The 27,583-nt window shown below is 49.2% G+C and overlaps 4 protein-coding genes across 6 annotated transcripts; 1 reads left to right on the forward strand and 3 right to left on the reverse strand.

Moving 5' to 3' along the window:
* Positions 1 to 28: 28 nt before the first annotated feature.
* hspbap1 (hspb associated protein 1) lies at positions 29 to 6,740 on the forward strand. 3 transcript variants are annotated; one of them, XM_029849970.1, is made up of 8 exons: positions 29 to 161; positions 697 to 895; positions 1,492 to 1,676; positions 2,652 to 2,788; positions 3,540 to 3,711; positions 5,111 to 5,194; positions 5,341 to 5,451; positions 5,812 to 6,740. In XM_029849970.1, exons 2-8 carry the CDS (start codon positions 700 to 702, stop codon positions 6,232 to 6,234), a joined length of 1,308 nt encoding a protein of 435 aa, XP_029705830.1. In that variant the 5' UTR covers positions 29 to 161; positions 697 to 699; the 3' UTR covers positions 6,235 to 6,740. The 3 variants fall into 3 exon arrangements, with proteins under 3 accessions (XP_029705830.1, XP_029705838.1, XP_029705842.1); XM_029849978.1 differs by having other exon boundaries at positions 130 to 256; XM_029849982.1 differs by lacking the exon at positions 29 to 161 and adding an exon at positions 222 to 246.
* Positions 6,317 to 15,730, reverse strand: slc15a2 (solute carrier family 15 member 2). Its single transcript, XM_003962211.3, has 22 exons — positions 15,534 to 15,730; positions 14,533 to 14,620; positions 13,960 to 14,101; positions 13,761 to 13,853; positions 13,542 to 13,641; positions 13,373 to 13,463; positions 13,212 to 13,289; positions 12,575 to 12,657; positions 12,401 to 12,484; positions 12,235 to 12,324; positions 12,117 to 12,161; positions 11,852 to 11,887; positions 11,436 to 11,524; positions 11,077 to 11,158; positions 10,676 to 10,801; positions 10,387 to 10,551; positions 9,696 to 9,742; positions 9,529 to 9,633; positions 7,633 to 7,732; positions 7,405 to 7,548; positions 7,176 to 7,280; positions 6,317 to 6,975 (listed from the first exon to the last, which is right to left on the reverse strand). The coding sequence occupies exons 1-22, from the start codon at positions 15,540 to 15,542 to the stop codon at positions 6,769 to 6,771; spliced, it is 2,109 nt and encodes a 702-aa protein (XP_003962260.2). The 5' UTR covers positions 15,543 to 15,730; the 3' UTR covers positions 6,317 to 6,768.
* Positions 15,731 to 16,474: 744 nt separating this feature from the next.
* Positions 16,475 to 23,661, reverse strand: cyp27a3 (cytochrome P450 family 27 subfamily A member 3). The gene is made up of 9 exons (XM_003962210.3): positions 23,041 to 23,661; positions 22,489 to 22,679; positions 21,521 to 21,720; positions 20,900 to 21,097; positions 19,673 to 19,836; positions 19,441 to 19,607; positions 18,831 to 18,912; positions 18,494 to 18,700; positions 16,475 to 17,358 (listed from the first exon to the last, which is right to left on the reverse strand). The coding sequence occupies exons 1-9, from the start codon at positions 23,281 to 23,283 to the stop codon at positions 17,203 to 17,205; spliced, it is 1,608 nt and encodes a 535-aa protein (XP_003962259.1). The 5' UTR covers positions 23,284 to 23,661; the 3' UTR covers positions 16,475 to 17,202.
* Positions 23,662 to 24,146: 485 nt separating this feature from the next.
* On the reverse strand, positions 24,147 to 27,121 carry eaf2 (ELL associated factor 2). Its single transcript, XM_003962209.3, has 6 exons — positions 26,917 to 27,121; positions 26,444 to 26,538; positions 26,178 to 26,314; positions 25,836 to 26,014; positions 25,490 to 25,720; positions 24,147 to 25,398 (listed from the first exon to the last, which is right to left on the reverse strand). The coding sequence occupies exons 1-6, from the start codon at positions 27,017 to 27,019 to the stop codon at positions 25,352 to 25,354; spliced, it is 792 nt and encodes a 263-aa protein (XP_003962258.3). The 5' UTR covers positions 27,020 to 27,121; the 3' UTR covers positions 24,147 to 25,351.
* Positions 27,122 to 27,583: the final 462 nt, after the last annotated feature.

The raw sequence follows: 27,583 nt of genomic DNA on the forward strand, positions 1-27,583 counted from the left end.
TGGCTCTGTCTCTGCCTTGGCATGCGCGAGCACGCGACGACGTGCGCAGAGCCAAAATGGAGTAGTTTCCTTCGGGGTGTTTCTTACGCAAAAGGAAAGCCTCGCTATCATGTGAGGTTTGTTTACTTCCGCCTGAGTCCCGCTTGCACGTGTAGTGAACGGTGAGCTCCCTGTTTTTGGTCGTTTTCTCCGAATCCTCGTCCACTTCCACGAAACCACTGTTAGCTCAGCTGTCATTATGACAATGTAAATAGTAGTAAGTCATCGGTTCTGTCTTTATCTGAACTTCTCTGAAAACGTATTTGTGTCGAGGTGAATATTGTACTACAGTCGAACTTATAAGACTGGAGGTATTTACCAGTGAGAAAGAACAACTTGAGTCGTGATGCCCTCATCTTACTCACTCAGTCCTCGAGGGCCACGATCCAGCCGGGTTTTCCATCCCACTCAATGCATTTTCAAGCCTGGTAGGACAGAAAACCCGGCTGGATCTAGATCTTATGTTTGGGGTTGTACAAACATATTTGAAAACATTAATCCTGGCTTTTCTTCTCACATTCTAAATGTGCACACATTAAAACTGCTTTATTTTAAGGTTGTTCTTGAAATTAGCAGTAGTAACTGATGACTGCAAACAGATGAAGCTGTTTGTTAGTGTTTCTCATTATCTTGTGGCCCTTCCCGTGTGTCTGACAGACCATGTCTGAGCCCCACTCCTTGAAACCCTTCAGCCCAGATGAGATCCAGAAGATTTTGCTTCACCTGCAGCAGCCTGCAGTCTTCATGAACATGGCGTTGGATTGGCCTGTTCTCCAGTGGACAGCAGAGAACCTCTCTGCCCGCCTCGGTGACACACCTGTCCGATTCAGACTTGCAAGGAAAGAGGGCACAAACAGTAAGAACTCAAAATTCAAAATCCTTCGCTTCAGTATGAGTGTGTACATGAAACTAGGAACCATCCTTTTGGTGTGATATGAATCACATTAGCAACACAATCATATCCGCTGTCCTTGAACAGAATTTCCCCGACTGGCGTGTGATGATTTACAGGTTGGTTTGTTGTCGTCTGACGCTAATGAAGTATTGAAGACTGTGTAACAATCTGATCTGAAATGGCACATAAGCAGGGAGACCAAATCTGTCTGAGCGGCTGCTATGTTTTGCTGTCGAACAGCTCCGCTAATATCTCCTGGTGTGATGAATAACAGCGAGCGTGTCTCGTGGTACAAGAATGCTAATTAAATAATAAATCATATTTGCATCTGTTGCTGTCAGCAGGAGGACGGCGCTCGTGAAGGACTGAATGGCATCACTTATCCGAAGGCACACTTTGTTTAGTGCGACGGAGGCATATAAATGACTCCAGCTCTGATTTATCTCTCACAAAAACACAATTTCATGCCTGCGTTGGTGCTTCCAGCGGAGCGGGTCACCGGTTATTCCACAACTTTGCTGTGATTTCTCCTCAGATCTGTCCTGTTTTTCTCCCAGGGCCTTTATTTGAAACCCACTGTTCCTACGTGGAGGCCAGGCTTGCACAGTTTCTCAGCTGGAACCAGAACCAGGCTGAGGCAGATGTTGGCCCTTTTATTGACTACCCCGAGTCGGAGTTCTGGGCCTACGCCGACTATAAATACATCGCAGTGTTGTTTCAAGATTTTCCCTCCATGTTTGAGGTAGCGTGAGCTTTTTATCCTTCAGCTGATGATGATTTTGGTGCAGACTACCTTAATGATGATGGCATTTCAATATTTTGTTACAATTTAGGGCCTCTTACAACATATTTCAATATAATAAGGGACCAAATATTTAAAATGTTTGGTCCAAAATGTGCATTAATAGCAGCTTTTTGAAGGATTTTTGCGGTGCTGCTTCTGTTGCTCCTCTCTGGAAGGAGAGAGAAATTGTTAAGCCACATCTAAGTCTTCAGCTGATTGGTTGTTACAATGTGACATTAAATTCTTCCGTTGGTTTTTTAGCAGTGCATTTGCATGTGATTACCTGCTATTTACAAAAGGTCACCAAACAATTAAATATGAAAGTGAAAGGCAACATGAAAGCAGCAGAATATTACAGCCCAGCCTTTTCTTCGCCAGCAATTCTTATTTGTATTCAGTTCTCCTCCTCATTTTGACATTTTCAATTAAAATGTCAACTTTCTGCCCATATTCACTTAATATTAGCTGCTCTTCCTGTCCTCTGATAGCTGGAGACATAAAAGTGTCATCCAGTCTCTAGCCACCGCCACCCAAATGCTCCATTTTTATCTCAGTGATACAGATTTATTGGGCGTCCACCTCGAATTATTACCCACTGACTTTCATGCTTTTGAAGGGGGCTGACGTGGGGCTTTAACAGGATTAATGGCGCTGGCACAGGGGGCTGCCGGCAGGCTTGATTGACCGGATGTCATTTACAGCTGCCGGCGTGCACGGTAATGACTTCATTATTCAGGATGCTTGCGAGATTGCCGAACCTTTGAGCGCCGACAGAACGTGAGTGACAGGCCGAGTTACTGTGAGCGGACAAATGCTGTGTTTGTGCACAGGCGTCAGCTCTGGATGAGGAGGGGAAATTGAGAGGGTCGCTTTTAATCGTTTGGGATTCTAATTAATAATGGCGACTTGTGTTTTGTTGTATGTGTGTCGCAGGATGTGAAGTGGGACGAGTTTGGTTTTGGGGGACGCGGCGGAAGAGAGAGCACGTTGTGGATCGGAACAGAGGGCGCCAACACGCCGTGTCACCTGGACTCTTACGGCTATAACCTGGTCCTGCAGGTGCAGGGGCGGTAAGAAGGATCCGTGTTTGCAGCGTGATGTTAAACAGCTAAATTAAGCCAATTAATTAAGCTGTTTAGTTTAACTTTAAGTGATCAAATACTCAGGAAACCTGGAACTGGTTATGTCAACGTCTCACCACTAGGGGGCGCGCTTGGGGAAAAGAGACCCATTTTCAGTGTGAATGAGATCAATGAGGAAGAGATACTCAACACACCAGGGGCTCGTGCACTCACGCTGTCAGGGGTGCAGCTGTAGTCGCCGACAGGAGCGAAGTTCTGGTGTTTACAGCAGAGACCCGACTGAGTTCTTCGTGTGTTTGTGTCTGCTGCATCTCTGCTTCCCTCAAAGACAAGTTGTGTGTGTGACGTGTGTGTTGGTATAGAGACCTCAGAGAAGGGAGGCTGTACTTCCATCATGAAAAGGAGGTTCAGTAGCTGCTGGGATACGGCAGGATTCGTGTTACACGCCAGCAGAAAATGGACCTTTTGTGTCTTACCTCGCTCACCTGCTCCTGAGAGCGGTGGTTTTATCTCTGGGCCTCGGGCTCCTTTTATTTGCCATCGATCTCAAATGGAATGAAATTCGACTGGATTCTGCGACGGGATGACGGAGCAAGGACGACCAAGCTTGGGTCAAAGGGAAGCAAAATGGCGCTTTGATGTCAGGCTTTCAAAGGATTCTCTGTCTGAATGGAAAATGAGCTCAGCCCTGACGCAACTGTCGGGTTTAATTTTCATGCCGTTTTTTTTCTGTCTGAAGGAAACGTTGGCACCTGTTCCCCCCCGAGGACACGGCCAAGCTTTACCCCACCAGGATACCCTACGAGGAGTCCAGCATCTTCAGCCAGGTCGATGTCCTCCGGCCCGACCTGAGGAGGTTCCCTGCGTTCCGGGGAGCCAGGGCTCACGTAGTGACCCTGCAGCCGGGACAGGTCAGGACGGGGGACACAACGGGTCCTTTTCTGTGTGGCGCCGACCGTCCGGGTCTTGTCCGGCCTAGTTCTGAAGAGCAGAGCTGGAAAAGGCCTCCGCTGGCTTGGGAGACATTTTCCAGCTCTGAATAAATCTGACTGATCTGAAATTGGATTCATCAGAAATGGCTTCAGTCATCAGCTCCCAGGTCAAAGGTCACAGGTCAAGAACGGTCCTGTTCTGATGTTGCGCCCACACAAGCGTTTTTTAGTCTGAATGAGAAACTTTTGTCTTTGTTCTGGAGGATCTCTGCTGCCCCCCGACAGGAAGCAGCTTCGGACGGGGCAGCAGCTGGGTGTTCTGGGCTCTTCTTTATGACTTCATGACTCCGGCCGACCAACAAGAGAGGATTCCCAGTCAGCCTGTGATACAAAAGCAATAACGATAAAACGCAGCTTTAGTGACACTTGATCACTTAACAAGTGCAATTTGGGACAGTAATGGTTGTTTACGATGGAAAAGAGTGCGTAGAGAGGCGTTAGTGCCCAGTGGCCCGTGTCATTACTCTTAGCCATCTGGTTCCGTCCGGGCTCAGGGATCAACCGGCGGGCGTTAACGTTCCCCTCGGCTGCTCTGGAGCAAGCCTGGAAGTTCCGGTTGAGCTGTGGTGCAGTCAGACGGCGGCCGCCCTCATTTTTCCACCTGCTGCAGTTATTTTTCACACCTGTGTGGCGGCAGAACTGCCAGCAGCACCAAACCCATCCGTCACGGATCTGCAGAGCCTCCTGAAACAATGCGGGTCAGACGTGCGGCTGATGCTTCGGCAGATCGTTCTTTTCTGTCCTGAACTAATGGGAATTGAAGAGGGTTAATCCTGGATGTTGAACCCAGCGATGCACTTGTTCCTCCTGCAGCTGCAGCCTCCGTCTCCATTTGCATCAGGAGCCTTTTATCAAAATAAGAAGCAGTGATGCTGTCGTTTATCTAAATGGATTTATTTAGAGACAGTGAGTTTTCATGCAGTAGCCTGGAATGTATGTCTTTTGATATTTCACTTTCTTCTTGTGTTTACCACGCCGCCATGAGGATTTTAAAGCGAGCCGCGAGGTCTAAGCAGCCTTTGCTCAATGTTGAAGGTAATTCCAACGAGCTGAAGCATGAAGAATGGATAGGGTTTTTGTTTGTCTACAACAGGATCATTCTCCTCCAGCAAATCAAATCTAAAGGCAGGTAAATCCTCCAGCAGGCCATGAATGATGCTGCTGGGAATCAATAACACTCAATGAAGCTACTGTATGAATGAGCTGTGAGACTCAACGTGGCTCTGCTGCCATCTAGCGGCCGATCTATGGAACTGTCCCCGTTTGCGCGGTCGCCCCGCCTGAGATTTATTTCTTTATTTATCTCTCTGTCCTTTAGGTGCTTTATGTCCCCAGACATTGGTGGCACTATGTGGAATCTGTGGATCCGGTCACCGTCAGCGTTAACTCCTGGATCGAGTTGGTGAGAATCCACATTCATCCTGAAAACGATGAGGCACTTTCTGCAGCGTGTATTCAGAGCTTGGGTCAAAGCAAAGCACTGCTTCCTGTGGCTTTTATACAGCAACTGATGCTGCTCCTCCCTGTTTCCCACCTGCCACCTGACAGGATGAAGACGACAGGTCGAGAGTCAGCGAGGCTGTGACCAAGGCTGTCGTGGGCGCCCTGAAAGCGACACCGAGTGCTGACAACACGGACGACTGGCTCAACCCCACTGAGGTGGTAGCTGACGTTTACACCATTTTACTCATCATTTCCCTGCATGAGCTGAACCTACTCCCTCCAGGATTGAGTATGGCAGCATGTGCTGCAGCCTCAGGTCTCATCTCTGAACATCAGCAGGCTTCTTCTCCTGAGCACAGATTCATTCCACCGTTAATCTGCTCAAAATCTGCTCAAAAGCAAAAAAAAATAACCCTAACCCTGTCTCCAGAAGTGTAGCAGCTAAGTTAAAATAAAGATTACAAATTAAGACACACGTTCAGAAGATGGGACATGGGGGCGGGGCTAAATGTAAAGTTGTCAGTATCAGGACAAAGTTCCAGTGATACATAAACACGCTGTCTCCTGTTTCTGCAGGGAGGAGTCACTTCCCACGAGGAGAACATGCACTACCTCAATCTGGCAGTGGGAGCGTTCCAGAAGGTCCAGAGCACGAGACACCGGCGTCCAGTTAAACATGACTCCAGAGGACGAACCCTGGAGGACTGTGGCTCCTTCACTCTTCCCTTTGGGCCCCATCTGACCCCTGTCCTCTGTCCACGGGAGCGGTCACAGGAGATGAGGGGCCCTGAGCGGGACCGGGCCGTGACTGCCCGCCAGTGCTTATCTCAGTCACATGACTGTGCGGACGGGACGTGGGAGAACTTTGCAGAGGAACCAGGAACTAGAACTATCACTACAAATGACCTGCTGGAGTGCCTGGTGCATCCTGATGTCATTGCTCAAGTCACCGAGCTGTTACTGGACAAGCATGCAGGAAATGACAGGACAGGTCCATGAAGAAGAAACACACACACACACGCACGCACACACAGCTGAGTGTGTGTTTAAATGCAGCCACATCAGCTTTCAGAATAAATGAGTTCTCAATTTTTCTGCATTTATAAGAGAATTTTCATATTTACAGAGCATTATACACACGTCTTTACATTATCTGAAAGTTTGCCAGAGAAAAGTGAAAATGCTGCAGTGTGTTTACAACGGAGGAGGATATTTGTTCATTTGAGGTGTTAAATCCATCACAAATCCACAAATTTCTCCCATCCTTTTGTGACTTTAGCGACATCAGCTGTACAATCAAAACTTTGATTTCAACAATAAGACACACACAAAATATGTACATGATAGAAATAATTAACAACTGAACATACAACTGATGTGACTGAACTGTGTTCAACCACCAGAAAAAAATGTCTTAATTCACAAAATCCTTCAATTTTGAAGTAACTTAGTGTGGAAAAGCTTATTAAAAGATGAAGATAAACCCTGCTGAAATGAAACGATCACCTGAGAGGCCGATTTCTTTCAGAGTGTTTACATTTTAGTGCTCGTTTCTTTCAAGGCCATGTCGTTACGTTTTCTTCCTGTCTCGTCGGCATCGTCATCGTCAATCTTGTCCGAGTTGCCAACGTAAAGCTTAACCATCTGATCGGGATCCACGTAGGTGTAGAAGTGAGCCATGATGGAGAAGATGATGCAGACGCCCAACAGCAAGCAGGCAAACAGCAGGAACTCTATCCACTGCCACCAGAAATCACAATTAAGGAATAAGCTCGTCTAAATACAACAGTAAAACTATCTCTGGCTCCATCTAGCGGCCACAAGTTTATTGACCCGGAAGTACATTGGGGGTGTATTTGCTATCATAATTATTTTCAAATGTTGACTTAAAACAGGTTTTTAGACGTTCATGCATTTATTTAATCTGTGTGCTGTCATACCTGTTCAAGCCCCGCCCCCTCTGCAACAATCAGCACAATGACGTTGCCAAAGGCCACAGTCAGCAGCCAGCCGGCCTGCAGGACCGATTTCATGTTGGCTGGAGCCTGAACGACGGAAGAACCCACCGGAAATATCACAACTCTGGTCTCACAACACCTCAAAGAACCACTGTTTTTTTAGAGTGTGTAGGGTGACGTGAGAGGTTCGAGGGAAGATTCCACCAGTTACCTGTGAGTAGGAGAACTCCAGGCCTGTGATGGAGAACATGACCTCTCCCGCAGTCATCAGAGCGTACTGAGGGATCTGGAAGGCAATGTGGATGTCGTTGGCTTTCACGTCCTCCATCTTGTGGGGCACGACACTGTCCGCTTCCTGTAACACACACACACACACACACATTTGATATATATAACAGACCTTAACGTGACGTCTTTAAACCTTTGGACTCTTCTTGACCTTAATGAGCATGACGGTGTAAGAAGCTCCGAAGTCCAGCAGGCCCAGGTCCAGAGGGGAACACGGTTTGGACCCTAAGCTGCATTGGACCTCCGAGTATCTATAGAAGCATGATTATAGTGGGACACAGGGTAAATGGACTGGTTATAGTGGGACAGAGGGTGAAAGGACTGGTTATAGTGGGACAGAGGGGGTAAGAGGATTGGTTCTAGTGGGACAGAGGGGGTAAGAGGACTGGTTATAGTGGGACAGAGGGGGTAAGAGGACTGGTTCTAGTGGGACAGAGGGGGTAAGAGGACTGGTTATAGTGGGACAGAGGGGGTAAGAGGACTGGTTCTAGTGGGACAGAGGGGGTAAGAGGACTGGTTATAGTGGGACAGAGGGGGTAAGAGGACTGGTTCTAGTGGGACACAGGGGGAAATGGACTGGTTATAGTGGGACACAGAGGGTAAATGGACTGGTTATAGTGGGACAGAGAGGGTGAAAGGACTGGTTATAGTGGGACACAGAGGGTAAATGGACTGGTTATAGTGGGACAGAGAGGATTAACAGACTGGTTATAGTGGGACAGAGGGTAAATGGACTGGTTATAGTGGGACACAGAGGGCAAATGGACTGGTTATAGTGGGACAGAGAGGATTAACAGACTGGTTATAGTGGGACAGAGGGTAAATGGACTGGTTATAGTGGGACAGAGAGGATTAACAGACTGGTTATAGTGGGACAGAGGGTAAATGGACTGGTTATAGTGGGACACAGAGGGTGAAAGGACTGGTTATAGTGGGACACAGGGGGAAATGGACTGGTTATAGTGGGACACAGAGGGTAAATGGACTGGTTATAGTGGGAGAGAGAGGGTGAAAGGACTGGTTATAGTGGGACAGAGAGGGTTAATGGACTGGTTATAGTGGGACAGAGAGAGTTAACAGACTGGTTATAGTGGGACAGAGGGTGAAAGGACTGGTTATAGTGGGACAGAGAGGATTAACAGACTGGTTATAGTGGGACAGAGGGTGAAAGGACTGGTTATAGTGGGACACAGAGGGTGAAAGGACTGGTTATAGTGGGACACAGAGGGCAAATGGACTGGTTATAGTGGGACACAGAGGGTGAAAGGACTGGTTATAGTGGGACACAGGGGGAAATGGACTGGTTATAGTGGGACACAGGGTAAATGGACTGGTTATAGTGGGACAGAGAGGATTAACAGACTGGTTATAGTGGGACAGAGGGTAAATGGACTGGTTATAGTGGGACACAGAGGGCAAATGGACTGGTTATAGTGGGACAGAGAGGATTAACAGACTGGTTATAGTGGGACAGAGGGTAAATGGACTGGTTATAGTGGGACAGAGAGGATTAACAGACTGGTTATAGTGGGACAGAGGGTAAATGGACTGGTTATAGTGGGACACAGAGGGTGAAAGGACTGGTTATAGTGGGACACAGGGGGAAATGGACTGGTTATAGTGGGACACAGAGGGTAAATGGACTGGTTATAGTGGGAGAGAGAGGGTGAAAGGACTGGTTATAGTGGGACAGAGAGGGTTAATGGACTGGTTATAGTGGGACAGAGAGAGTTAACAGACTGGTTATAGTGGGACAGAGGGTGAAAGGACTGGTTATAGTGGGACAGAGAGGGTTAATGGACTGGTTATAGTGGGACAGAGAGAGTTAACAGACTGGTTATAGTGGGACAGAGGGTGAAAGGACTGGTTATAGTGGGACAGAGAGGATTAACAGACTGGTTATAGTGGGACAGAGGGTGAAAGGACTGGTTATAGTGGGACAGAGAGGATTAACAGACTGGTTATAGTGGGACAGAGGGTGAAAGGACTGGTTATAGTGGGCCAGAGGGTGAAAGGACTGGTTTCTCCTGAGTTAACCACCACTCACCTGCTCCGTTCCACAGTCATGTTTGGTGACATCTGTCCAGGACCGACCTTGAAGGTCACGTCTCCAACAGTCAGGTCGATGACCTCCGGCAGAGTGTTGAAGAACCTACGAGCACCAGCGTTTATTCACTGTGAGCTGAGAACATCAGCTGTAGCTGGACGACCTACCTCAGCCGAGGGTTCCCGGTATCATTTTTCTTTATGAAGTCTTCAACCTGCACATCAGATCAGATTTCAACCAGTGATGTTTTTAAGCTTCTGCCCCTCATCCACCCCTCCATCCACCCCTCTGCCACCCCTCTGCCACCCCTCCATCCACCCCTCCATCCACCCCTCTGCCACCCCTCCATCCACCCCTCTGCCAACCCTCCATCCACCCCTCCATCCACCCCTCATCCACCCCTCCATCCACCCCTCTGCCACCCCTCTGCCACCCCTCCATCCACCCCTCATCCACCCCTCCATCCACCCCTCTGCCACCCCTCCATCCACCCCTCTGCCACCCCTCCATCCACCCCTCTGCCACCCCTTATCCACCCCTCCATCCACCCCTCATCCACCCCTCCATCCACCCCTCATCCACCCCTCCATCCACCCCTCTGCCACCCCTCCATCCACCCCTCCATCCACCCCTCATCCACCCCTCATCCACCCCTCCATCCACCCCTCATCCACCCCTCCATCCACCCCTCATCCACCCCTCTGCCACCCCTCCATCCACCCCTCCATCCACCCCTCTGCCACCCCTCTGCCACCCCTCCATCCACCCCTCATCCACCCCTCTGCCACCCCTCCATCCACCCCTCTGCCACCCCTCTGCCACCCCTCTGCCACCCGTCCCCAGGTTGTTGTCACTCACCAGTTTGCACCTGAGGGCAGCAGCCTCAGAGGTCAGGATGAGGCTGTAGGACTTCTTCTCGTAGACCATCTGGTTACAGTCTGAGCTTTTACCCTGAAAGGTGGTATTGATGTACAGGATCTTGCTGGAGGTCTGCAGCTGAACCATCTCATACCTGGGGGGGTCCTGTCAGAGGACACACCTGTGTCATCCATCTGAACGAGCGGAGGGCATAAATGTGGCCTCCTGGAACTTGTGATGAAACTAAAGACAGCAGCTAAAAGCCTGCGAGCGGCCTTGTTCCCTCTACCTCCAGGTAATGGAGCGGCTCTGGGAACAGGTCGCTGTCCCTGATCGTCACGGCGACGTCGCTTCCGGCCAGGTTGTAAATCTGCATGTGACAGTTTTCTGCCGGCGGCGGTTCCACCACCGTTTTCTGACAGAAGGAAGAAAAGCAGAGAACTGACAATGACTTTTTAGGCGCTAAAGCCTAAACCTCAGACCCCGCGTGCGCCTGTGATGCTATGAAAGCAATATTTTAGCTTAATGATTTACAGGGTTGCTTCATTAACTTCACATGTTTGACAGGGACACAGAGAGTAAAAGCCACTAAAGCACATTTCTCCTTAAGCAACAACCCACCTGTCAGAAAAGGGAAATAAGCCAACCCAACCAGAACTTTAGGGAACGCTAGTGTTGATTTCTACGTACCACAACGTTAATTTCCACCAGTGTAGCTGCTCCGAACGCCAAAGCTGCAAAGATCATCCCCATGGCCATTTTCCTCAAAGGCCTGAAGATCAGAAAGTTGATGCTTACACGTCTTTAAATCCTGCTCAAATATTTGCTTTGCTTCTATGTTTTAAAGGAGAAATCTAATAATGTAGGAGGACACTGCACATTAACAGTGGTGTGTGTGTGTGTGTGTGTGTGTGTTTCTTTCAATGTTTATTGTTCACTAAGGTGATTTTACGGGAAGCACATGGGTCATTTTACCAGTTTAAGACAGTTTTAAATGTTTATTTCTGCCATAAAGAGGGAGGCGTCTTCAAAAACACCTTGTTACTCACGTTATTTTGATTCTGCAAAGCCCAACCAGTGGGTATATTATGAGGTCAAAGATGGGCACGAAGACAAGGATCAGCAGAGCGTTCAGCATCTGTGGAGGCAAAACTCCCCTTTAATGGACTCTATAAAAACCGGCTAAAACTCATAAAGGCATAAAGGTCAGAGCTGTTTTGCCTCTATGTTTCAGAGCAGAGAGGATGTTGCAACAGTCGAGGTGCGTTCAAGAACAGGTTCAATGGAAACAATACAAAGTTCGACTTGTTAGCATCAACACTAAGATGACGGAATAATCAAGTAAGTGACCAAAAGAACCCAGGTTCAAGGCTGAATAGGAAAGTCCCTGTGGTGGTTCTTGTTCTGCCAGAGCTGGAGCTCATTTGGGGTCATTGCGTTATAAATAAAGTTGAGTTGAATTTACCTGAATCTGGTCAGGCTGGATACTGAAGGAATCTCCCTGTAACATGTGACAAAAGCCTTTTAAACATTAACCAAATCCACGCAAGGCCATCTGCATCATAAACAAGTTTATCTACAGGAATAAAATCAGGCCGTGCCATGATGCCAGGCAACAAAGGAAGAATCTGTTTTGCAACGCTGACAGAACAGTCATTTAAATCCTAAAATCCTCCCAGCAACAACAGGAGTTCAAGCGATGTCATCGGTGTTTTGCAGATAAGACTCACAAAAGCCATGTTCATCCTGGCGGCCTGGATTGTCCAGCGAGAACCCTGCAAATAAAGTCCAAAACTGTCAGTGCTGCCACGACCCAGCGAGCCCCCCAGAACCTGAACAGTCTCATACCTGCTGGTCAAAAAGGGCCCAGAACATTGGCAGAGGGATGTAGAGAAGCAGAACCCGCAGCACCATCTTAATCTCCTGGATCAGACACTTCTGTTGAGGCGCGGAAGCACAGCGGTTGAGCTGAAACCCAGCGAACGCAGCAGCTTCGGCCAACGAGACGACTTACCGAGTACTTCTCCTCAGCCCAGTCCAACCAGTGCTTCCTGTCTGGGTCGTACTTTGATCTCCGCCAGCGGTTTTTGATGGCAAACTGCAAAAAAAACAACCCCAATGAAGCAAAGACTGAAAAAGACTGCCGGCCCGCTCGGCGACCTCTGACCCCCACAGGAAGTCCGCCTACCCCGATGCATCTGCAGACCTCCAGCAGGACGTTTCCCTCTGGAGGGTTCCTCTTGTACAGGCCGCTGCCGGAGATGAAGACGACTGCGGGGGGATTAGAGGTCGAGATTAAAGCTCTGAGGAGCTTCTCCGTCCTCCGTAGAGCTTCATAGAGCTCCACACCCAGAAGAACGGACTGGTTGTACTGGGAGAAGGGCTGAGCTGCTTGCGTCAGGCGCTTCTTATTCCATTAAATTGACTTTTATTTGATTTGCAGCTGGTGCCGCTGTGCAGTGTAAAGAAAGGCCACTCTGAGGTCGGGGCCACGCCGTCGACCCTGGAGCCATTATGTCCCCTGGCCCAGGATCAGATCCGCCTGTGACGCTCCCAACGCGCCCACTGTTTGTTTTCCCTGCCAGTGCTCGGCCGAGCATGAGTTCAGCTCGGATGGTGCTTCTCGCCCAGAGACGACCGGCGGTCGGGACCAGTGTGGAAGGATCCGGATCAACAGGAAAGGCGGGAGGACTCGGATCATCTTTGCCCCGGCGCTCTCAGCAAACACAACCCAATCAAACCCAGCCGGGCACGTAACAAAGCAGCTCCAGGAAACTTCCCTCAGTGCCCGGAAATAAAGGGTAAATTTTTAAAAAAGGAGTTACCGAGAGCCACGACCATCAGAGCTGCCGGAACGCCGAAGGCCAGAGCGTAGCAGTCGCCCCCGAAGCACTGCACGTCGCCTGGGGGAGCAGATCAGACACCCGTTAAAGGGGCGGCGTGCTGCCGAGGGACGTATTTGACCTCGGGGAGGGTGGACTCTCACCCCTCAGGATGGGAGTGATCAGCGTCGACAGGAGGCTCCCGGCGTTGATCGACATGTAGAAGATGGAGAAGAACTTCTGCCTCTCTTTGACCTGGAGGCAGAAAGGTCAAAGCGAGGGGTCACGCGGTTCAGTGGCGCGAGTCGGAACCGCCGGTCGGAGCCCACTCACGTTTTCCTCGTCGAACTGGTCGCCTCCGAAAGCAGAAACGCAGGGTTTGATCCCTCCGGTGCCGAAGGCGATGAGGATCAGCCCGATCATGGACAGGGCGCTGCAACGCACAGTCACGGTCAGGAAGGAAGCAGCCCAAACGGAACCTCGAGCCGGACAGATACGCACGGGAGGAACGGAAACGTGGATTTACCCACGCGGATATTCCGGGTCACTTACATGTGGACATCTGTGTTTCCCACTGTGGGAATGGCGCCGACGGATTTCACCACATGGCCGATGACGTAGATGATGGACAGGTAGACGATGGTCCTGTGGGGAGCAGACGGCGGTTACTCTCGACGCCGCGTCACTCGTCCCCGTCTCGCGGGTGCAATAACGCGTCGTCGCAGCATTAAGAGACGAGCGTCGGGCTCACTTGAATTTGCCCAGCCAGGAGTCGGCGATGACGGCTCCCAGGATGGGCGTGAAGTAGCAGAGGCTGCTGAACGCGTGGTAGACGGCCGTGGACAGGTCCTTGTCCCATTTCAGGTAGGTGAGGAAGTAGAGCGTCAGCACCGCTGTGAGGGGAACACACGGGGACAAGCTGTGACACAGGCAGGGGCGCCCAGGGACACATATCAAACATACCCAGGCGGCTGTTTTCAAAGGTCTGAAATCAAAGATGGATCAGAGACGCTGGACAGAATTCAGAGGGGGGGATGAAGGACAGAGTGATGTCAGTGGGTACTGATGCTAAACAAGATGCTAAATGGACCGTTAGAGACAGGTGGACAGCAGAGAAGACAGAACACAGTGGACATAAAGTGCTCACAGGTGCTAAAGTGGCTGTTAAATTAAATAGTGGGCTTATCAAACTTTTATCAAACTTAGATCTTGATTGAGATTAGATGTAGCTCTCGTTGACATGCAGCCCCGGGACAGATTCTGACTTTATGTTGTAGGTTTTTATGGGCTTTTAATTATTTACCCTTGGGGATCCTTCACACACCTTTCATGCCATAGTAGGAGAAGCGCTCGCAGAACTCATTGACCACGATGAAGCAGATGCTGGTGGGGTAATTGGTTCCACAGAGTTTCTAAAAGAGGCAAAGTTAGTCACTTTATCCACACAAGACTGGAGATTACAGATCTATCACTTCCTCCTCCTCCTCCTCCTCCTCCTCCTCATCATCATCATCCTCATCATCGACCTGTTGGTTCCAGGCTGAATCAGGCTATTGCACCCTCCCTATGAGAAACCTGTGTGATCTAAGGCTCAAACCTATTAAATCTGCATTCAAACGCTAAAAATAAGCGGTGATTAATGATTTGCCACAGAAAGTTTATTTGTGAGGGGGATTTTCACTGTTTCTTCGGGCTTTATCGTTATTTAAAAAGAGAGTTTTCCCTCTCATGTCTAAGAAATGCTGCTTAGCAGTGTTTGTGCCCCAGGACACCATCACCTGAATACTAATTTACCCCCCCGTCCCACTACACCCATCACAACCGGCCAATTTACCCCCCCCCCCCCCCCCCCCCCCCCACCCCACCCCAGTAAAAGCACAGTTCTCCTTCACTATATAATAAACCAGTTTTAAAAGGCGCCAGCAGCAAACTACAGAAGGACGCGGAAGAACTCCCACAGTCCTCTGAGTACAAGTTGGACCGAGACCGGATAGATCCTGAGTCAGGACTCAAATACCCGCAGGTCCCGCAGGCCCCGCGGGCCCCGCAGCGCTTCTGCCGCCGATGCTTCGCATCCCGCTCAGAGCTGTAACAGTCCACGGACTCACGCACACGGAGACACCCCGCAGCGGCCACAATGCGTGGCACGTTCTGCGGGATGAGACGAGTCCACGCGTCCGTGACACCCCCACAGCACGCACTGCGCAACCCCCGCGCAACAACAAACAAACAGACAAACAAACTTTTTTTTACGGAAAAAAGTTCTTTTCCTGCGTTCGGAGGGATGTAAAGTGTGAGTTAGACAGCAGCTGAGCCGCTCCTCACCCTCGTCATGGTGCCGCTCCGCTGATCCAGCTCGGGTCTGAACGGGCGCGTCGGGGGCTGCAGAATGGCGAGAAAAGTCCGTCCCACTCCGAGATCTTCTCCCTCTCTCTCTCCCTTCCTTACACACTCCCTCTCTCTCTCTCCCTTCCTCACACTCCCTCTCTCTCTCCCTTCCTCACACTCCCTCTCTCTCTCCCTTCCTCACACTCCCTCTCTCTCTCCCTTCCTTACACACTCCCTCTCTCTCTCCCTTCCTCACACTCCCTCTCTCTCTCCCTTCCTTACACACTCCCTCTCTCTCTCTCCCTTCCTCGCTCACACACTCTATTTCTCTGGATCCGTCTCTCTCTCCCCCTCTCAATCCCCCCCCCCCCCTCCCTCTGACCCTCCCTCTCTCCGACCCTCCCCCTCTCAGTCTCTCTCCCCCCCCCCCCCCTCCCTCCTTCCCTCCCTCAGCTGTCTATAAAGTTAATCTTCCACCACACCAAGTGTCAACTTCAGCACAGACGTGCGTGTTTAGGTATGAAACGCACGTTGGTTCCGGTTATGCGGGACAGACAGAGAAGTCCGAGCTGATTGGTGTGGGATCCAGTCTGAGTGGTCCAGACGAGTCAGGAGGTCAAAATGGACAGGATGACGTCTGATATCACGCGCATCGCGTGCGTGCGCGCGCGTGGTGACCTGGCCACGACTACCGTGACCCGAAGGAGCCGTTTCAAGAATCCCAGTGACTTCATCGCCTCTCCTTAGTTCTATTGCGCCGCCTCGTCACCATGGAAACCGGATTTTTTTTTTAAATGATTAGATTTTCTGAAACATTTGAAATAAATAACTATATATTAATATAATGTTAATGGAATTTTTGATACAATGCGGATTAATAAAGGCTCAATAAATGACCACACTTTTATAAATTGTAACAAACGCGCAATAAAAAAGGATTTTTACTTTTAACATTTATTGGAAAAAAAAAATACATTTAGAAGTCATGTGCAAATATTAGATCAAAATATTGGTTTCAAAGAAGATTTTATATTTACAGTGTAATTAATGATAGATAGGAAGGTTCTGGGTCTCTGTGCTTCCTGTCCTACCTGGTTATTACTGATTCACAGAAGAAGAACCAGTTGGCTAAAGAGAGCAGTGTTGAGGCATCAACCTGATCAACCCCAGGTGGATCAATCACACGGACGCTGGATCCAGGACATCTGCACCTTCATCCTGCTCATTTATTCCACATTTATCAGACATCACAGCCAGATAGGAACAGCAGACGTCTCATTAATGCCAGCTTAACAGAGCATTTGGCTCTTTATCTACAGGTCTGGAAGCCTCCTATCATACTACACACATGAGCTAATGAGGAGGGAATGTTCTGATGTTTCAGGAGACTGGTCGTAACCTTGTTACAAACTGTACGTACACACTCGTATCTGACATCGATCAGCTGGAAAACAAAAGTTAAAGGCAGGGAGGGAACCATGGAGGACTACGAGACAAGAAGGAGCTTTCTGGACTCGGACCCGCTTCCATGCACGACTGCAGCCTGTGTCAGCTGTTGAATATTTACAGTGTGAAAGGAGCGGCCTGGGTTGGTGGGATTCCATCAGCCCCTCTCTCCACAGCGCCCTGGCGACGGGCCGCAGGTGCCCCCTGATACTAGAGCGGCTCACAGAGAGGCTCCGGCCGCCGGCCCGGGAGCCCGCTGGGCCCCTCTGTCCAGAAACTGCAGGTTGATGGGTGTGGCTGGGCAAAGCAGGGTCCTGGTGATGGGTTTGACCTCGGCGCCGTTGGGATCCGGCCTCACCTCGAAGCGCCGGATCAGCTGAGAGAGAAAACGGCAACATTTCGTGAGAAACCAGCGGATATTGATCGAGTGAAATGATTCAAAATGGCGGTTTTAAGCACAGCTATAGAGGTTGTGATCATCTGTCCACAGCGGGGGGGGTCATCCAACCAGCCAGGGGCAGGAAGACACCCCGAACCTGTGTTTCTGACTGTAACAGAACCTAGTGGACTTCAGCCGAACTGATCACTGGAGATCATCAGCCGCATCGTTTCCCTCCTCTCTGATTCTTTCAGGCATTTTGGGAAACCAAACGTGACACGTGGGACTCTTGCAGCCACGGCTGAGCAGGTATTTGAACCAAGAGACGTCCCCCTCGATGGGGAATCTCAAGTGAATGAATCTGTTTTGTTTCAGAGGTGGATCTAAAGCAGGCATGGGCAAACTACGGCCCGGGGGCCACACGCGGCCCATTAAACGTTTTAATCCGGCCCGCCAAACTTTAAAAATTAAATGAATAAACCTTGTTAATGTTATATTTTCACTGCAATTCTGGTGTTTTCCCACTAGAAAAAAGACAGTCAGGAGGAGAGTGATGGTGATATCCTGAAGGATAACAGAACTTTCAGTGCTTTAAAATAGAAATGGTTATTAATTTTTTTTTTAAAAGGCACATTTTATTCATTTGATTTTAAGTGTTTTAAGACTCATTCCAAAGTCAGATATTTTGTTGTAATGCTTCTCTTCATTTTCATTTGAAATTAAAGCACATGTTTTCTCCATATCCCAAGATGTGTATTTTTTCTCCAATGAGGTGAGGTTACCAAAGCACTCCATCCATCTGCTCCTGGTCCGGCCCCTTTGTCAAATGTTAGAACCCATTGTGGCCCACGAATCAAAATGTTTGCCCACCCCTGATCTAAAGGATCTACTGGGTAAGATAACTACAGAAGAGAAGCGTGTGAGCGCAGCAGGCAGCGCCTGAGCCGCTATCTGACAGGAAACACTGGCAGAAACCTCCAACGGCTTCAGGTTTTGTTCACAAGAACTGGAGCGTGAACGTGTGCTGAACCCTGCTCCACTGCAGAACCTGTGATCCACTGTGTCCCCATCATTAGAGCACTTCCTGGTTCCCCTCCCCCGCCGCCGTTAACCCCGTCTGAACAGCTCTCACCCTGGACAGGAGGAGATACATCTCCAGCTCCGCCACCCGTCTGCCCAGACACGCTCGCACTCCGAATCCAAACGGCACCGACCCGAACGGGTGCTGTTTGGATTTCTCTTCTCTGCCTCGCAGCCATCTCTCTGGCTGGAAGACGCGGGAGTTGGGGAAGATGTTCTCGTCGTGGGACACGCAGTAGTGGCACAGGTGGAACAGCGTCTGCGGGAGGCCCAGTCAGAAGGAGCAGACATCAGCAACCAGACGTAGAAAAAGCTGGAATGAGCAGGTGTCTGCTCGCACAAGGGCACTTTTCCCACCCCCGTTCCAAGACCGGGCCCGTGTGTCTCACCTGTTTGGGGAAGAGGTAACCTCCCACCACGATCTCCTTGTCAACCGTGACCCGAGCGTTTCCCGGTACCACCGGGTAAAGCCTGGCGAGCACAATGAGAAGTCAGCTGCTGGACATCAAAGGTTGAAATGGGACAACCGGTCAGTCACATGTGTCAATAAATAATCTGTTAATCCGTGATCTTCTCAGAACACGAGACTCTCTCCTAGCTGAGGGTTTATGGATCATTGCAGGAGCGATTGTGGCCGATTGATCGAAAATGCTTTTGGTTTTCATTCTTCTCCTCAGTCCGGCTTCGATTTCTTCCTTCTTGCCACTTGTTGGTGGATTCTGTAGCAACATGACCTTCACTTCTGATACAAGTCCTTATTTCAATTACAATAAAGCACAATTCTAATGTCCGGCGCCCTTGATTAAGCCACAAAATCCTAATAAAGAGCTGCGGGAAACAGGAAGTACGTCTGCAGAATTAGCAGCGGTTTCTGCTGACCCTTACAATATTTTGCCGTTTGTTTGGAATCAAGTAACTAAACAGTCAAAATCCGATTTGCAAAAACACAAGCGTGCATCAGCGCTCACGTGTGTAATAGGATACAGGAAGCCATCTGACCGTAGCGTCTCTCTGATGACGGCCTTCAGATACGGCATCTGGGCGATGTCGTCGCTGTCGGGCATCTTGTTTCCAGGGCAGACGCTCCTTACTTCGTGGTACAACTGGTCTTGGATGCTGGGATTCTGTGCCAGTTGGTAAAGTGCCCATGAGATGGTGTTGGAGGTCTGAAACAGAAGAACGCAGGTCGAAGAGAGCAGAACTCAGCGACTCCCCCTCTCCGCACGCTTACCGTGTCGACTCCCGCCAGCAGGAGCTCAGTGATGCTGCCCAGGATCTCGGTGACCGTCATCTTCTCGCTGAGGAGAAGGTGCGTCAGGTACGCGCCCTCCACGTCCTGGTGCAGGTCCACCTTGTTCTGGATCTCCTCCATTTTCTTCTGCACCATCTGTTCAGCTGTGAGATAAAAAAACACACATTTGGTTTTGCTGCAGGGAGAAATCAGCGAAGTAACTGGCAACATTTGATAAATAAGTTCATAGATTAGTGGAGTAGACCTTTGAAGGGAGCAGCTCCATCCCAGTGAAGTAAAAAGTACTTCAAAGCTGCATGTTAGTAAAATACTTGGGTTCATTTTCAGTTACTCATGATTTCCTAGAGGAGCGAGATGAACTGAGCGCTTCTACCAGCAGGGGGCAGCAGTTGCCCGTTGCGGGACATTTTGTCCTACAAGAACACTGACAGCATGTCGGATGGACTTTGAGGACTCGCGCGCGCGCGTACACACACGCACACACAGTTTTGTGTCCTTGAAATGGGTTGATAAAGCAGCTGGAGTCGTGAACTTTAGTAAACTTTATGGCAACAGTCAAAATCAGCAGAGTAAAGGCCTCCTGTGCATCCAGCTGGAGGTAAGGAGAGCACAGGCAGGTGTCAAACCTTTGTCCCCAGGAAGTGAAGTGTCACCCCTGATCCTCATTTAAAGGGTCTTACGATGACCCGAATGCGTGTTTACACGAATGCAAAGCAGAAAAGTCGGCTGCAGCCTAGCACCTCGATCAGCGTTTCACACAAAAACTGCAAGTAAAGCAAGTGAAAGAGTAACAAAATGGCAGAGAAGTGTCAAGTGTGACACACAAACCTGTATTACACCACGCACACACACACAAACTCAGAGAATGTAATAGAATAGTCTGAAGACTCAGAGGTAATCCAGTTTAAGGCATTATTACTATTACCTTTACATTTGTAAATGGGCTCTTATGGTTTCCCCTTTGATTTTTTTTAATATATGCCCCAATCGAATGCAGCTATGGTTAATCTGCACTAGACACTGAGGAGAACACAACAAAAATGGAATTAAGTCCTGTTTAAATAAAGAAGATTAAATCAACACTTCTGCGTATCATCTGTATTTACCCACCAAAAGCTTCAGGAGTTTAAACAGGAAGTGGAACTGAACCTCGAACCCTTGCTAACCACTGGATGGTGCGAACTTCTCGATGCCACAGCTGCTCACCAACTTTGAAGAGATAATCCCAGGCCGCCACAAACTTCTTCCAGAGCGGCAGGTATGGCCAGACGGACTGGGGGAAGAGGACGACCACCGCGGAGAGCCGGAACATCTCCCCCACGGAGTAGATGAACTTCTGCGTCTCCTCGGGCACCTCGTCGTTCAGGCAGCCCATGCGGCTCTCGAACAAGACCGAGCTGATCCCTGCCATCGGAAAGGAAGATGACACACCTGGCGGATGCTGGACTCAACAGGTCAAATCTGAAGCACCAAAGCGGACGAGGACGGAGCTTAAAAGAAAAGGATTTATCTACATTATGAACCTAAACTGCGCCCTCGTTTAGAGGTCAGAGTATGTTTATGATCATAAAAATCTGTCCTTCAGTATCATCTGCCTGTATCTAATCAGCGGTCAAGGTCGCGCGTGTTTGACTCAACATGGACACGTCAGAGCAGCTCTGGTGTCAGATGCTGAGCCCAGCAGACCAGGGCGGGACCGAGACGAGCCCCCAACGAGGCGTCCCGTACGATCGCACCAAATGAAGCGATTCCAGACAGGAAGCGCGGTTAAATAAAAGAGCGGAGGCGCGTTAAGACAACGGGTGCTGCCAGTCTGAAGCATCTGACCTTCAAAGGCAAACTTGTAGAGCTCTCCAGCCACGTCGTTGACCATCACCCCCCCGCCGTCCTTCGCCCTCAGCCACACCAGTTTTTCTAAGAAGTCCGTCACCACGTCGTTGATGGTGATGCCGTAGGAGGAGACGTGTTGGGGCTTCAACATCCGGGGATTCAGGATGCTGCGGATGCGCTGCCACTTGGCCCCCATTCTGCAAAACCGGGGGGGGGGGGGGGGGGAGACGTTAAGAGAGTCACGGCCAGCGAAACAGAACAAGGCTCATTCGGGCGTTCCTGGCTTCCGCTCTAACCGACAGATTTCCCTGGAAACTTATCTCCGCGGGAATCTAAACCGAGACAAAAATCTTTGTCTTAAGAGGGGCGAGTTCAGGCGGGGGGGGGAGGTGGGGAGGGGGGGGGGGGGGGGTAAGGTTACTCATTCGTCCCAGAATCTTGGTGCAAACTCTTGGCTCACAAACACTGGAGGTGGAGCGGGGAAACTCCTCCAGCCACTTTTGGCCGGCCGACAGTAAAAACACACGGAGCGTTTTCCACTGTGGGACAGGCTCCTCCTCAGCGGAGCCACAGGTCGGGCAGGAAAGACTGAATACCAGAGCCAGGGCAACAATAACTGCCACAGGAGGAGCCGCTGCTGCAGGCCGGGCTCTGGAGCCCGAGAAGCGGCTCCCAGTTCAGCAGCATCAGGAAGAAGCCAGATCAGACTGGCAACAGGTCCCCTCCAGGCTGGGACGCCCTCCGAACACCCTAAAGCTTTTTTAGTTGATCTACATTAGACAGCGAAGGTTCTGTCGGTTCTGCGGCCCACAGGTGCTTCACATCCTGGGCCCAGTTGCTAAAATGTCGATGGGGAGAGCTTGAAACAGACAGATTAACCCCCGTGTCAGTAAAATATGTCCGGGTTTGGGTGACAAATGTGCCCCATCAGCTACTGGGAGTCTGGATGTGGGGGTGCTGCTTACTCCGTCAGGGGTCCGTGGGCCTGGTTCCGGAGCGCCCGGTACCTCCTCCAGTGGGGCATGTCTGTCCGGACGGGGTGTCTGCCCTCCTGCCTGAGCACCTGCTCTATCAGGTCAGCGCTGGCTACGTTCACCACCACCATGGGCCCGTACTTGGACTTCCAGAGAGGCCCGTAGATCTTGCTGTGTTCCACCTTTGAGCGGATTCACAATTCAAATGAAGAGTTACTCACAGGCTGGGAAAACCACCGAGAATTCCAGAACCAGAATCATTTAACAACCCAAAAAAACCCACGCAGTACAAAAGGAAAGAGTTGACTGTAATAAGCAGTAATTAGCAGTGGTGGCAGTTATTAATAACAAGTGTAATAACAGGTGTCATGTTACATGGAGCTCACAAAGACGCTCCTGTGTTCCTGGAAGTGGAATAAAGCTCCCCTGGGACCATGTTTCTGGCTCAACTGACCCGTCTGATCCGGTAAACAAGCGCGCAAAAACGTGCGCTGTGGATGAAAAGACGCGCACGCAGTGCTGGCGCGCGCGCGCTCCACTTACTTGCATTTGTTGCGTTTTGGGTAAATATCCTTTAAGGAAAAGCCAGTTGAGGGTGGTCAGGAAGCTCGGGCCTCCCAGGTCCTCCATAGTCTTCTGCCTGACGTTGTGCTCCGTGATTTCCGTGGCCGCAGAAGATGCGTGACGCCTGCGGGCGCCCGCATAGTTCACGGCCGTCCTGTGCAACCCCTCCCGGTGCGGGACGCTGGCTCGCAGTCCGACGGTCAACAGACGGTTCCTGAACATTTCGGGTCTCTCTTTTGTCTTTGCGGTGTCGGGTAGTTCCGGTCCAACTGTGCGTACGCGGGTGTGTACGCGGGTGCGTGCGATACGTGGTCGTTCGATGGCTCTTCAGTAGCAGCAGAGCGGCCGTGCAGCCCTTTTAAATAGCATTTACTGGTCCCTGGACTTTGATACCGTCACAAACTTAGAAAAAATGCTGAACTGCGACAGAAGCCAGCGGTCCGAAAAACAAACAAATGTTCATCTTAGAGGCTAAAAAAGTAAGAATTTAGCTGAGGGAACACATACTCACGGTTTGGACATTAGTTACCGGTCAATTATTCTCCGTTTTGTTCAAGTATTAGAACACACGTTAATGTTCCACGCACCAATTAACGAGCACACTGGCGCCCCCTGTGGTGGAACCCCGCACTGCACCCACCCCGCGATGTTAGACAAATTCGTTATTTTCCAATTTCTTTTTAAAATGAGATTAAATGTGTAGCAACAGAAAATTAAGTCATATTAAAGTGAAAGTCTGCCAATAAAGAAACACATAAATTCTGTTTTCTGTATGCATCCCTTCACGCCAAATATGACCTATTATTTATTTATTACAAGACTGATTATTTAAAGGTTTTGCTGGTTTTACCTGTTAACAGCGACGCCAGAGATCTGCGTGGTCATGAAGCCAAGTAAACGATCACGCCGTCTTCTTGTGTTGAGGGATCTGCAAATGTGTAACCAGTTCTACAAATAAAAGACTTAATCTGGACCCACTTTGCAAATATCAATGTAGATTCTTTTTATTTTTAGGTTCTCTAGGCAAAATGTAATTAAATAATCATCAGAAAAGTGAAAGGAATAAAAACATTAAGGCTAAAGCATAAATAACCATGATAAAATCTTTATTTTTCCAGTAAGGAAGTTTCACATAGTTTACAATTGATGGGTTTTTTAAGACATCTGGTGTCGTCAGGGAAACGCGGGAACTCAAAGTGGCGGCGGTCAAACTGGCAGCTACAGATACGAAAAGGCACCAGAACCTCCATAAGACTCACACTTAGGCTCCGAACTGATAAGAAACACAATTCATATTTGCATTTCGAATCTGTTCGTCCAATAAAATATATTGTCAATATATTACGCAATTCACTTTTGGCCAAAAATAGATTGAAATATACATTAGTTTCAAGTATTGTAGGTTTAAAGCTACCAAGCGTGACCAAAAGTCAGCCCGCTAAACAATCGTTCACCATTTAGCCAGAATTGGCACCCACTTTTTTTAGCTGAAATGTCATAAGAGAATTTAGAGACTTCTTATCTCGTAAAGCTGGAATAAATCATATAGTATCACAAAATCAGTCCAGCAGCCACTTGTTTCTGCCCAAAAGAAACAAAAACACAAAAATGCTCGAGGAGAACCTGCAAACTCAGAGGTCAAAGTCGAGCGTCTATCAAGCGAGGAGACGTTTGTGCTTCCTGAGAGGAAGCAGGGCGAGCGATTTCAAGCAAAGGAAGGCCACACGTGAGGAGCAGCTGTTTGCTGCCGCGTTAGCATTAGCACGTCTGATGACGCTCCAGGTCGACCTCGAATTCTTTGGAGAAGACCCAAGTGTTGGGGCATCGCTAACGGGAAGCAAAGGCAGCTAAAGCGAGTTTGGCTTCGGCCGGTCTCCGTTGTGGCTCAACCAAAACCTGCAGGAGAACGTGTCCGTACCCGTGAGCAGGCGAAACTGCTCAGCAGGAAACCACCCGACGCTTCACTGGCTGCAGCTGGGATCAGAAACGATCGGTCACAGCCAGACGAAACGCCGCGGCCCGTTCCAAATCACCACCATTTACCGCTCTGCCTAAACGCCCTAAACATCTAATCACACGCAAACTAAAGCTCGCCGAGTGTAAAAGCTGCATCTTTCTTTTGTTGCCAGTACAGAAGCAATAAATTATACTTGCTGCCAGAACGGTGGAGACGCAGAGACGAGTCGGTCCAAGGTTCTAGCTAACAACTAAACTAAAAGGTCTTGAACAGATCAGGCAGGCTGGGTCCAGCTCAGGGGTCCAGCTCAGGGGTCCAGCTCAGGGGTCCAGCTCAGGAGTCGCTTTCGCTGCCCGATTCACTCAGCTGGAGGTCGTTCTCTGCAGCAGATTAGCCGGACACACAACGTGATTTGGGGCTAAATGTCTGTGAACGTGCGTGTGAATATAGAGATGGTGCAAAGTGACTCACTGAGCGTGTTTATGAGTCCTCCAGCTCTCTCCTGGTGGCAACTGTTGGACTCGCTGCTTGTGCTGAGAACAGGCATGCTGTGCTTGGCCGGCGCCGGCGTCTGCACGGTCCGTTCGTCTTCCGAGTCGCTGCTGGAGCTGTCGTCGCTGCTGGAGGACGAGGAGCTGTTGGAGTCGGAGGAGCTGTCGCCGCTGCTGAGCTGGTCCATGACTCGTGCTTCTGCCATCAACTCTGCACGTGCAAGCAGAAGAAAAGCTCAAGAAAGCTGGAAAATGCAGCCCTGAATCCACAGAGGTGGAGACGTGCTATGAATGCTAATAAAGTGACACATTCTGCCTGACAACACCTCTCTCAATGTCGTCCATGGGGGAATTTGGAGAGGCCTTCCCTTTGGGAGGGGAGGTCTTGGAGCTGGGGAAGGACTTGTTGCTGCTGCTGCTGCTGCTGCCATTGCTCTTCATCTGCTGGCCCAGACGACTGGTCTGCTGCTCCAGTCGAGAGTGGATCTTACTGCTACCTTCAGCTCTGCAAACGAACAAAAGAATAAGCAACAAAACCATGAAAGTAGAAGCCTTATGGGATGTAATTCTCAGTCACAGGACGCTTTTCCATCATCATGACAATGTATAATCGTTTTGCCCCAAATGGAAACAAAGCAGCATATCATTGTTAATTTAATTTTACACACCTGGTCTTCTTTACGGCTATATTGCTATTGAGCTTTTCCAGTCTGTATTCGCCAGTGTCATGGTTGACAATCAGGATGCACTCTTTCATGTATGGCCTCTTGGATCCCTTGAAGACCGTTACTGGAGCGCTCGAGCCCTAGAAATATAACTATGCATAATTATGATAAATGCATTTCTAAATTCATCCACAATATAATTAGCGCTGAACTATAGACGTGCATACTGATATTTCAAATATACAATAAAATAGGTTGCAAAGACTGACCTCTAGATTGGGCAGAGTAATAGTAACTTGTTCTCCTTTGCCCACCTCAAGCTCCCCTTCACATGCTGTATCAATGGACGCTGGTTTAAAGTCATCTGTGTAAAAAAAAAAAAAAAAAAAGGGAATCAAAATTATTTTCATGCATTGATACTTTCTTTTGCAAGATGACTACAATTACGTGCACGACCCTTGGCGCTGCAGTGTTGGGCTTTACCAGTAGAGGGCGGCAGTGGACCGATTGGAAGCTATGCTAATGTTGGCTAAAATGTGACAGCTGGACTCGTCTCAAAAAGTTGACTATATTATGATGGCAGCACTTGGGTTTCAACATACTATAACTGTAGTAGCATCTGAAAGCTAGAAATAACCAGAAGAGCACGTTGAGAAGGTTAGACGCTAAGCAGCTGCTGGTCGATTTTAGCGAGAATGCTAACTAGCATAGACCGATCTGCCAGACCCTAAATAAGACTTACATCGCACTGTGTGGTAGGCGCTTTTAGGATGTTTCTCGAAGGTTTCCCCCAATTTCAGGATGTGTTCTTGGGTATCAAAGTTGGAATACGCGGTCCCGTTCATTCTGAGCGTTTCATGAGATGTAACTTTCTGCTCTTCTTTTATCCAACAGCCATATATGGCGCAACTCACACCACCACGATGGTCCCTCAAGTCCCGCCTCCCCCGTTCTGATTGGTTAAATGGACAATTTATTTGCATGATTGACTCAACGTCTACCAATCAAAATTCCGTTACCACAGGCAGGCTTCAACGTTTCTAATTAATTTTATTCTATTGCGTATTTATGTGGTTTTATTGTTATGGTCTTTAAAATAACAGACTAGTCTGAATGTATCCTAATTTCACATAGGTTTTGTTATTATCGGCAAATGTTTTGTCTTAATGGCATTTCACTAAAAGTGGTGTTTTGTTATTTACACAGAAATGCCTGAAAATTAACATGGTGTTTTGCAAATTTAAGAAAATCAGGAGTAGGAAAGCAAAATGTGAAGCCACATCGATTGGCTGAGCTGTAAACTGCTGGTCTAGGTCTGCTGAGCAGGCCAAGCTGCAGCCAAACATCACTCTGAACTCCATGATACTTTGTGGCAGTGAAAATAATCTCTTTTCCTTTCTCTAAACTGA

This window comes from Takifugu rubripes, chromosome 1, assembly GCF_901000725.2.
Source record: "Takifugu rubripes chromosome 1, fTakRub1.2, whole genome shotgun sequence".
Classification (NCBI taxonomy): Eukaryota; Metazoa; Chordata; class Actinopteri; order Tetraodontiformes; family Tetraodontidae; genus Takifugu; species Takifugu rubripes.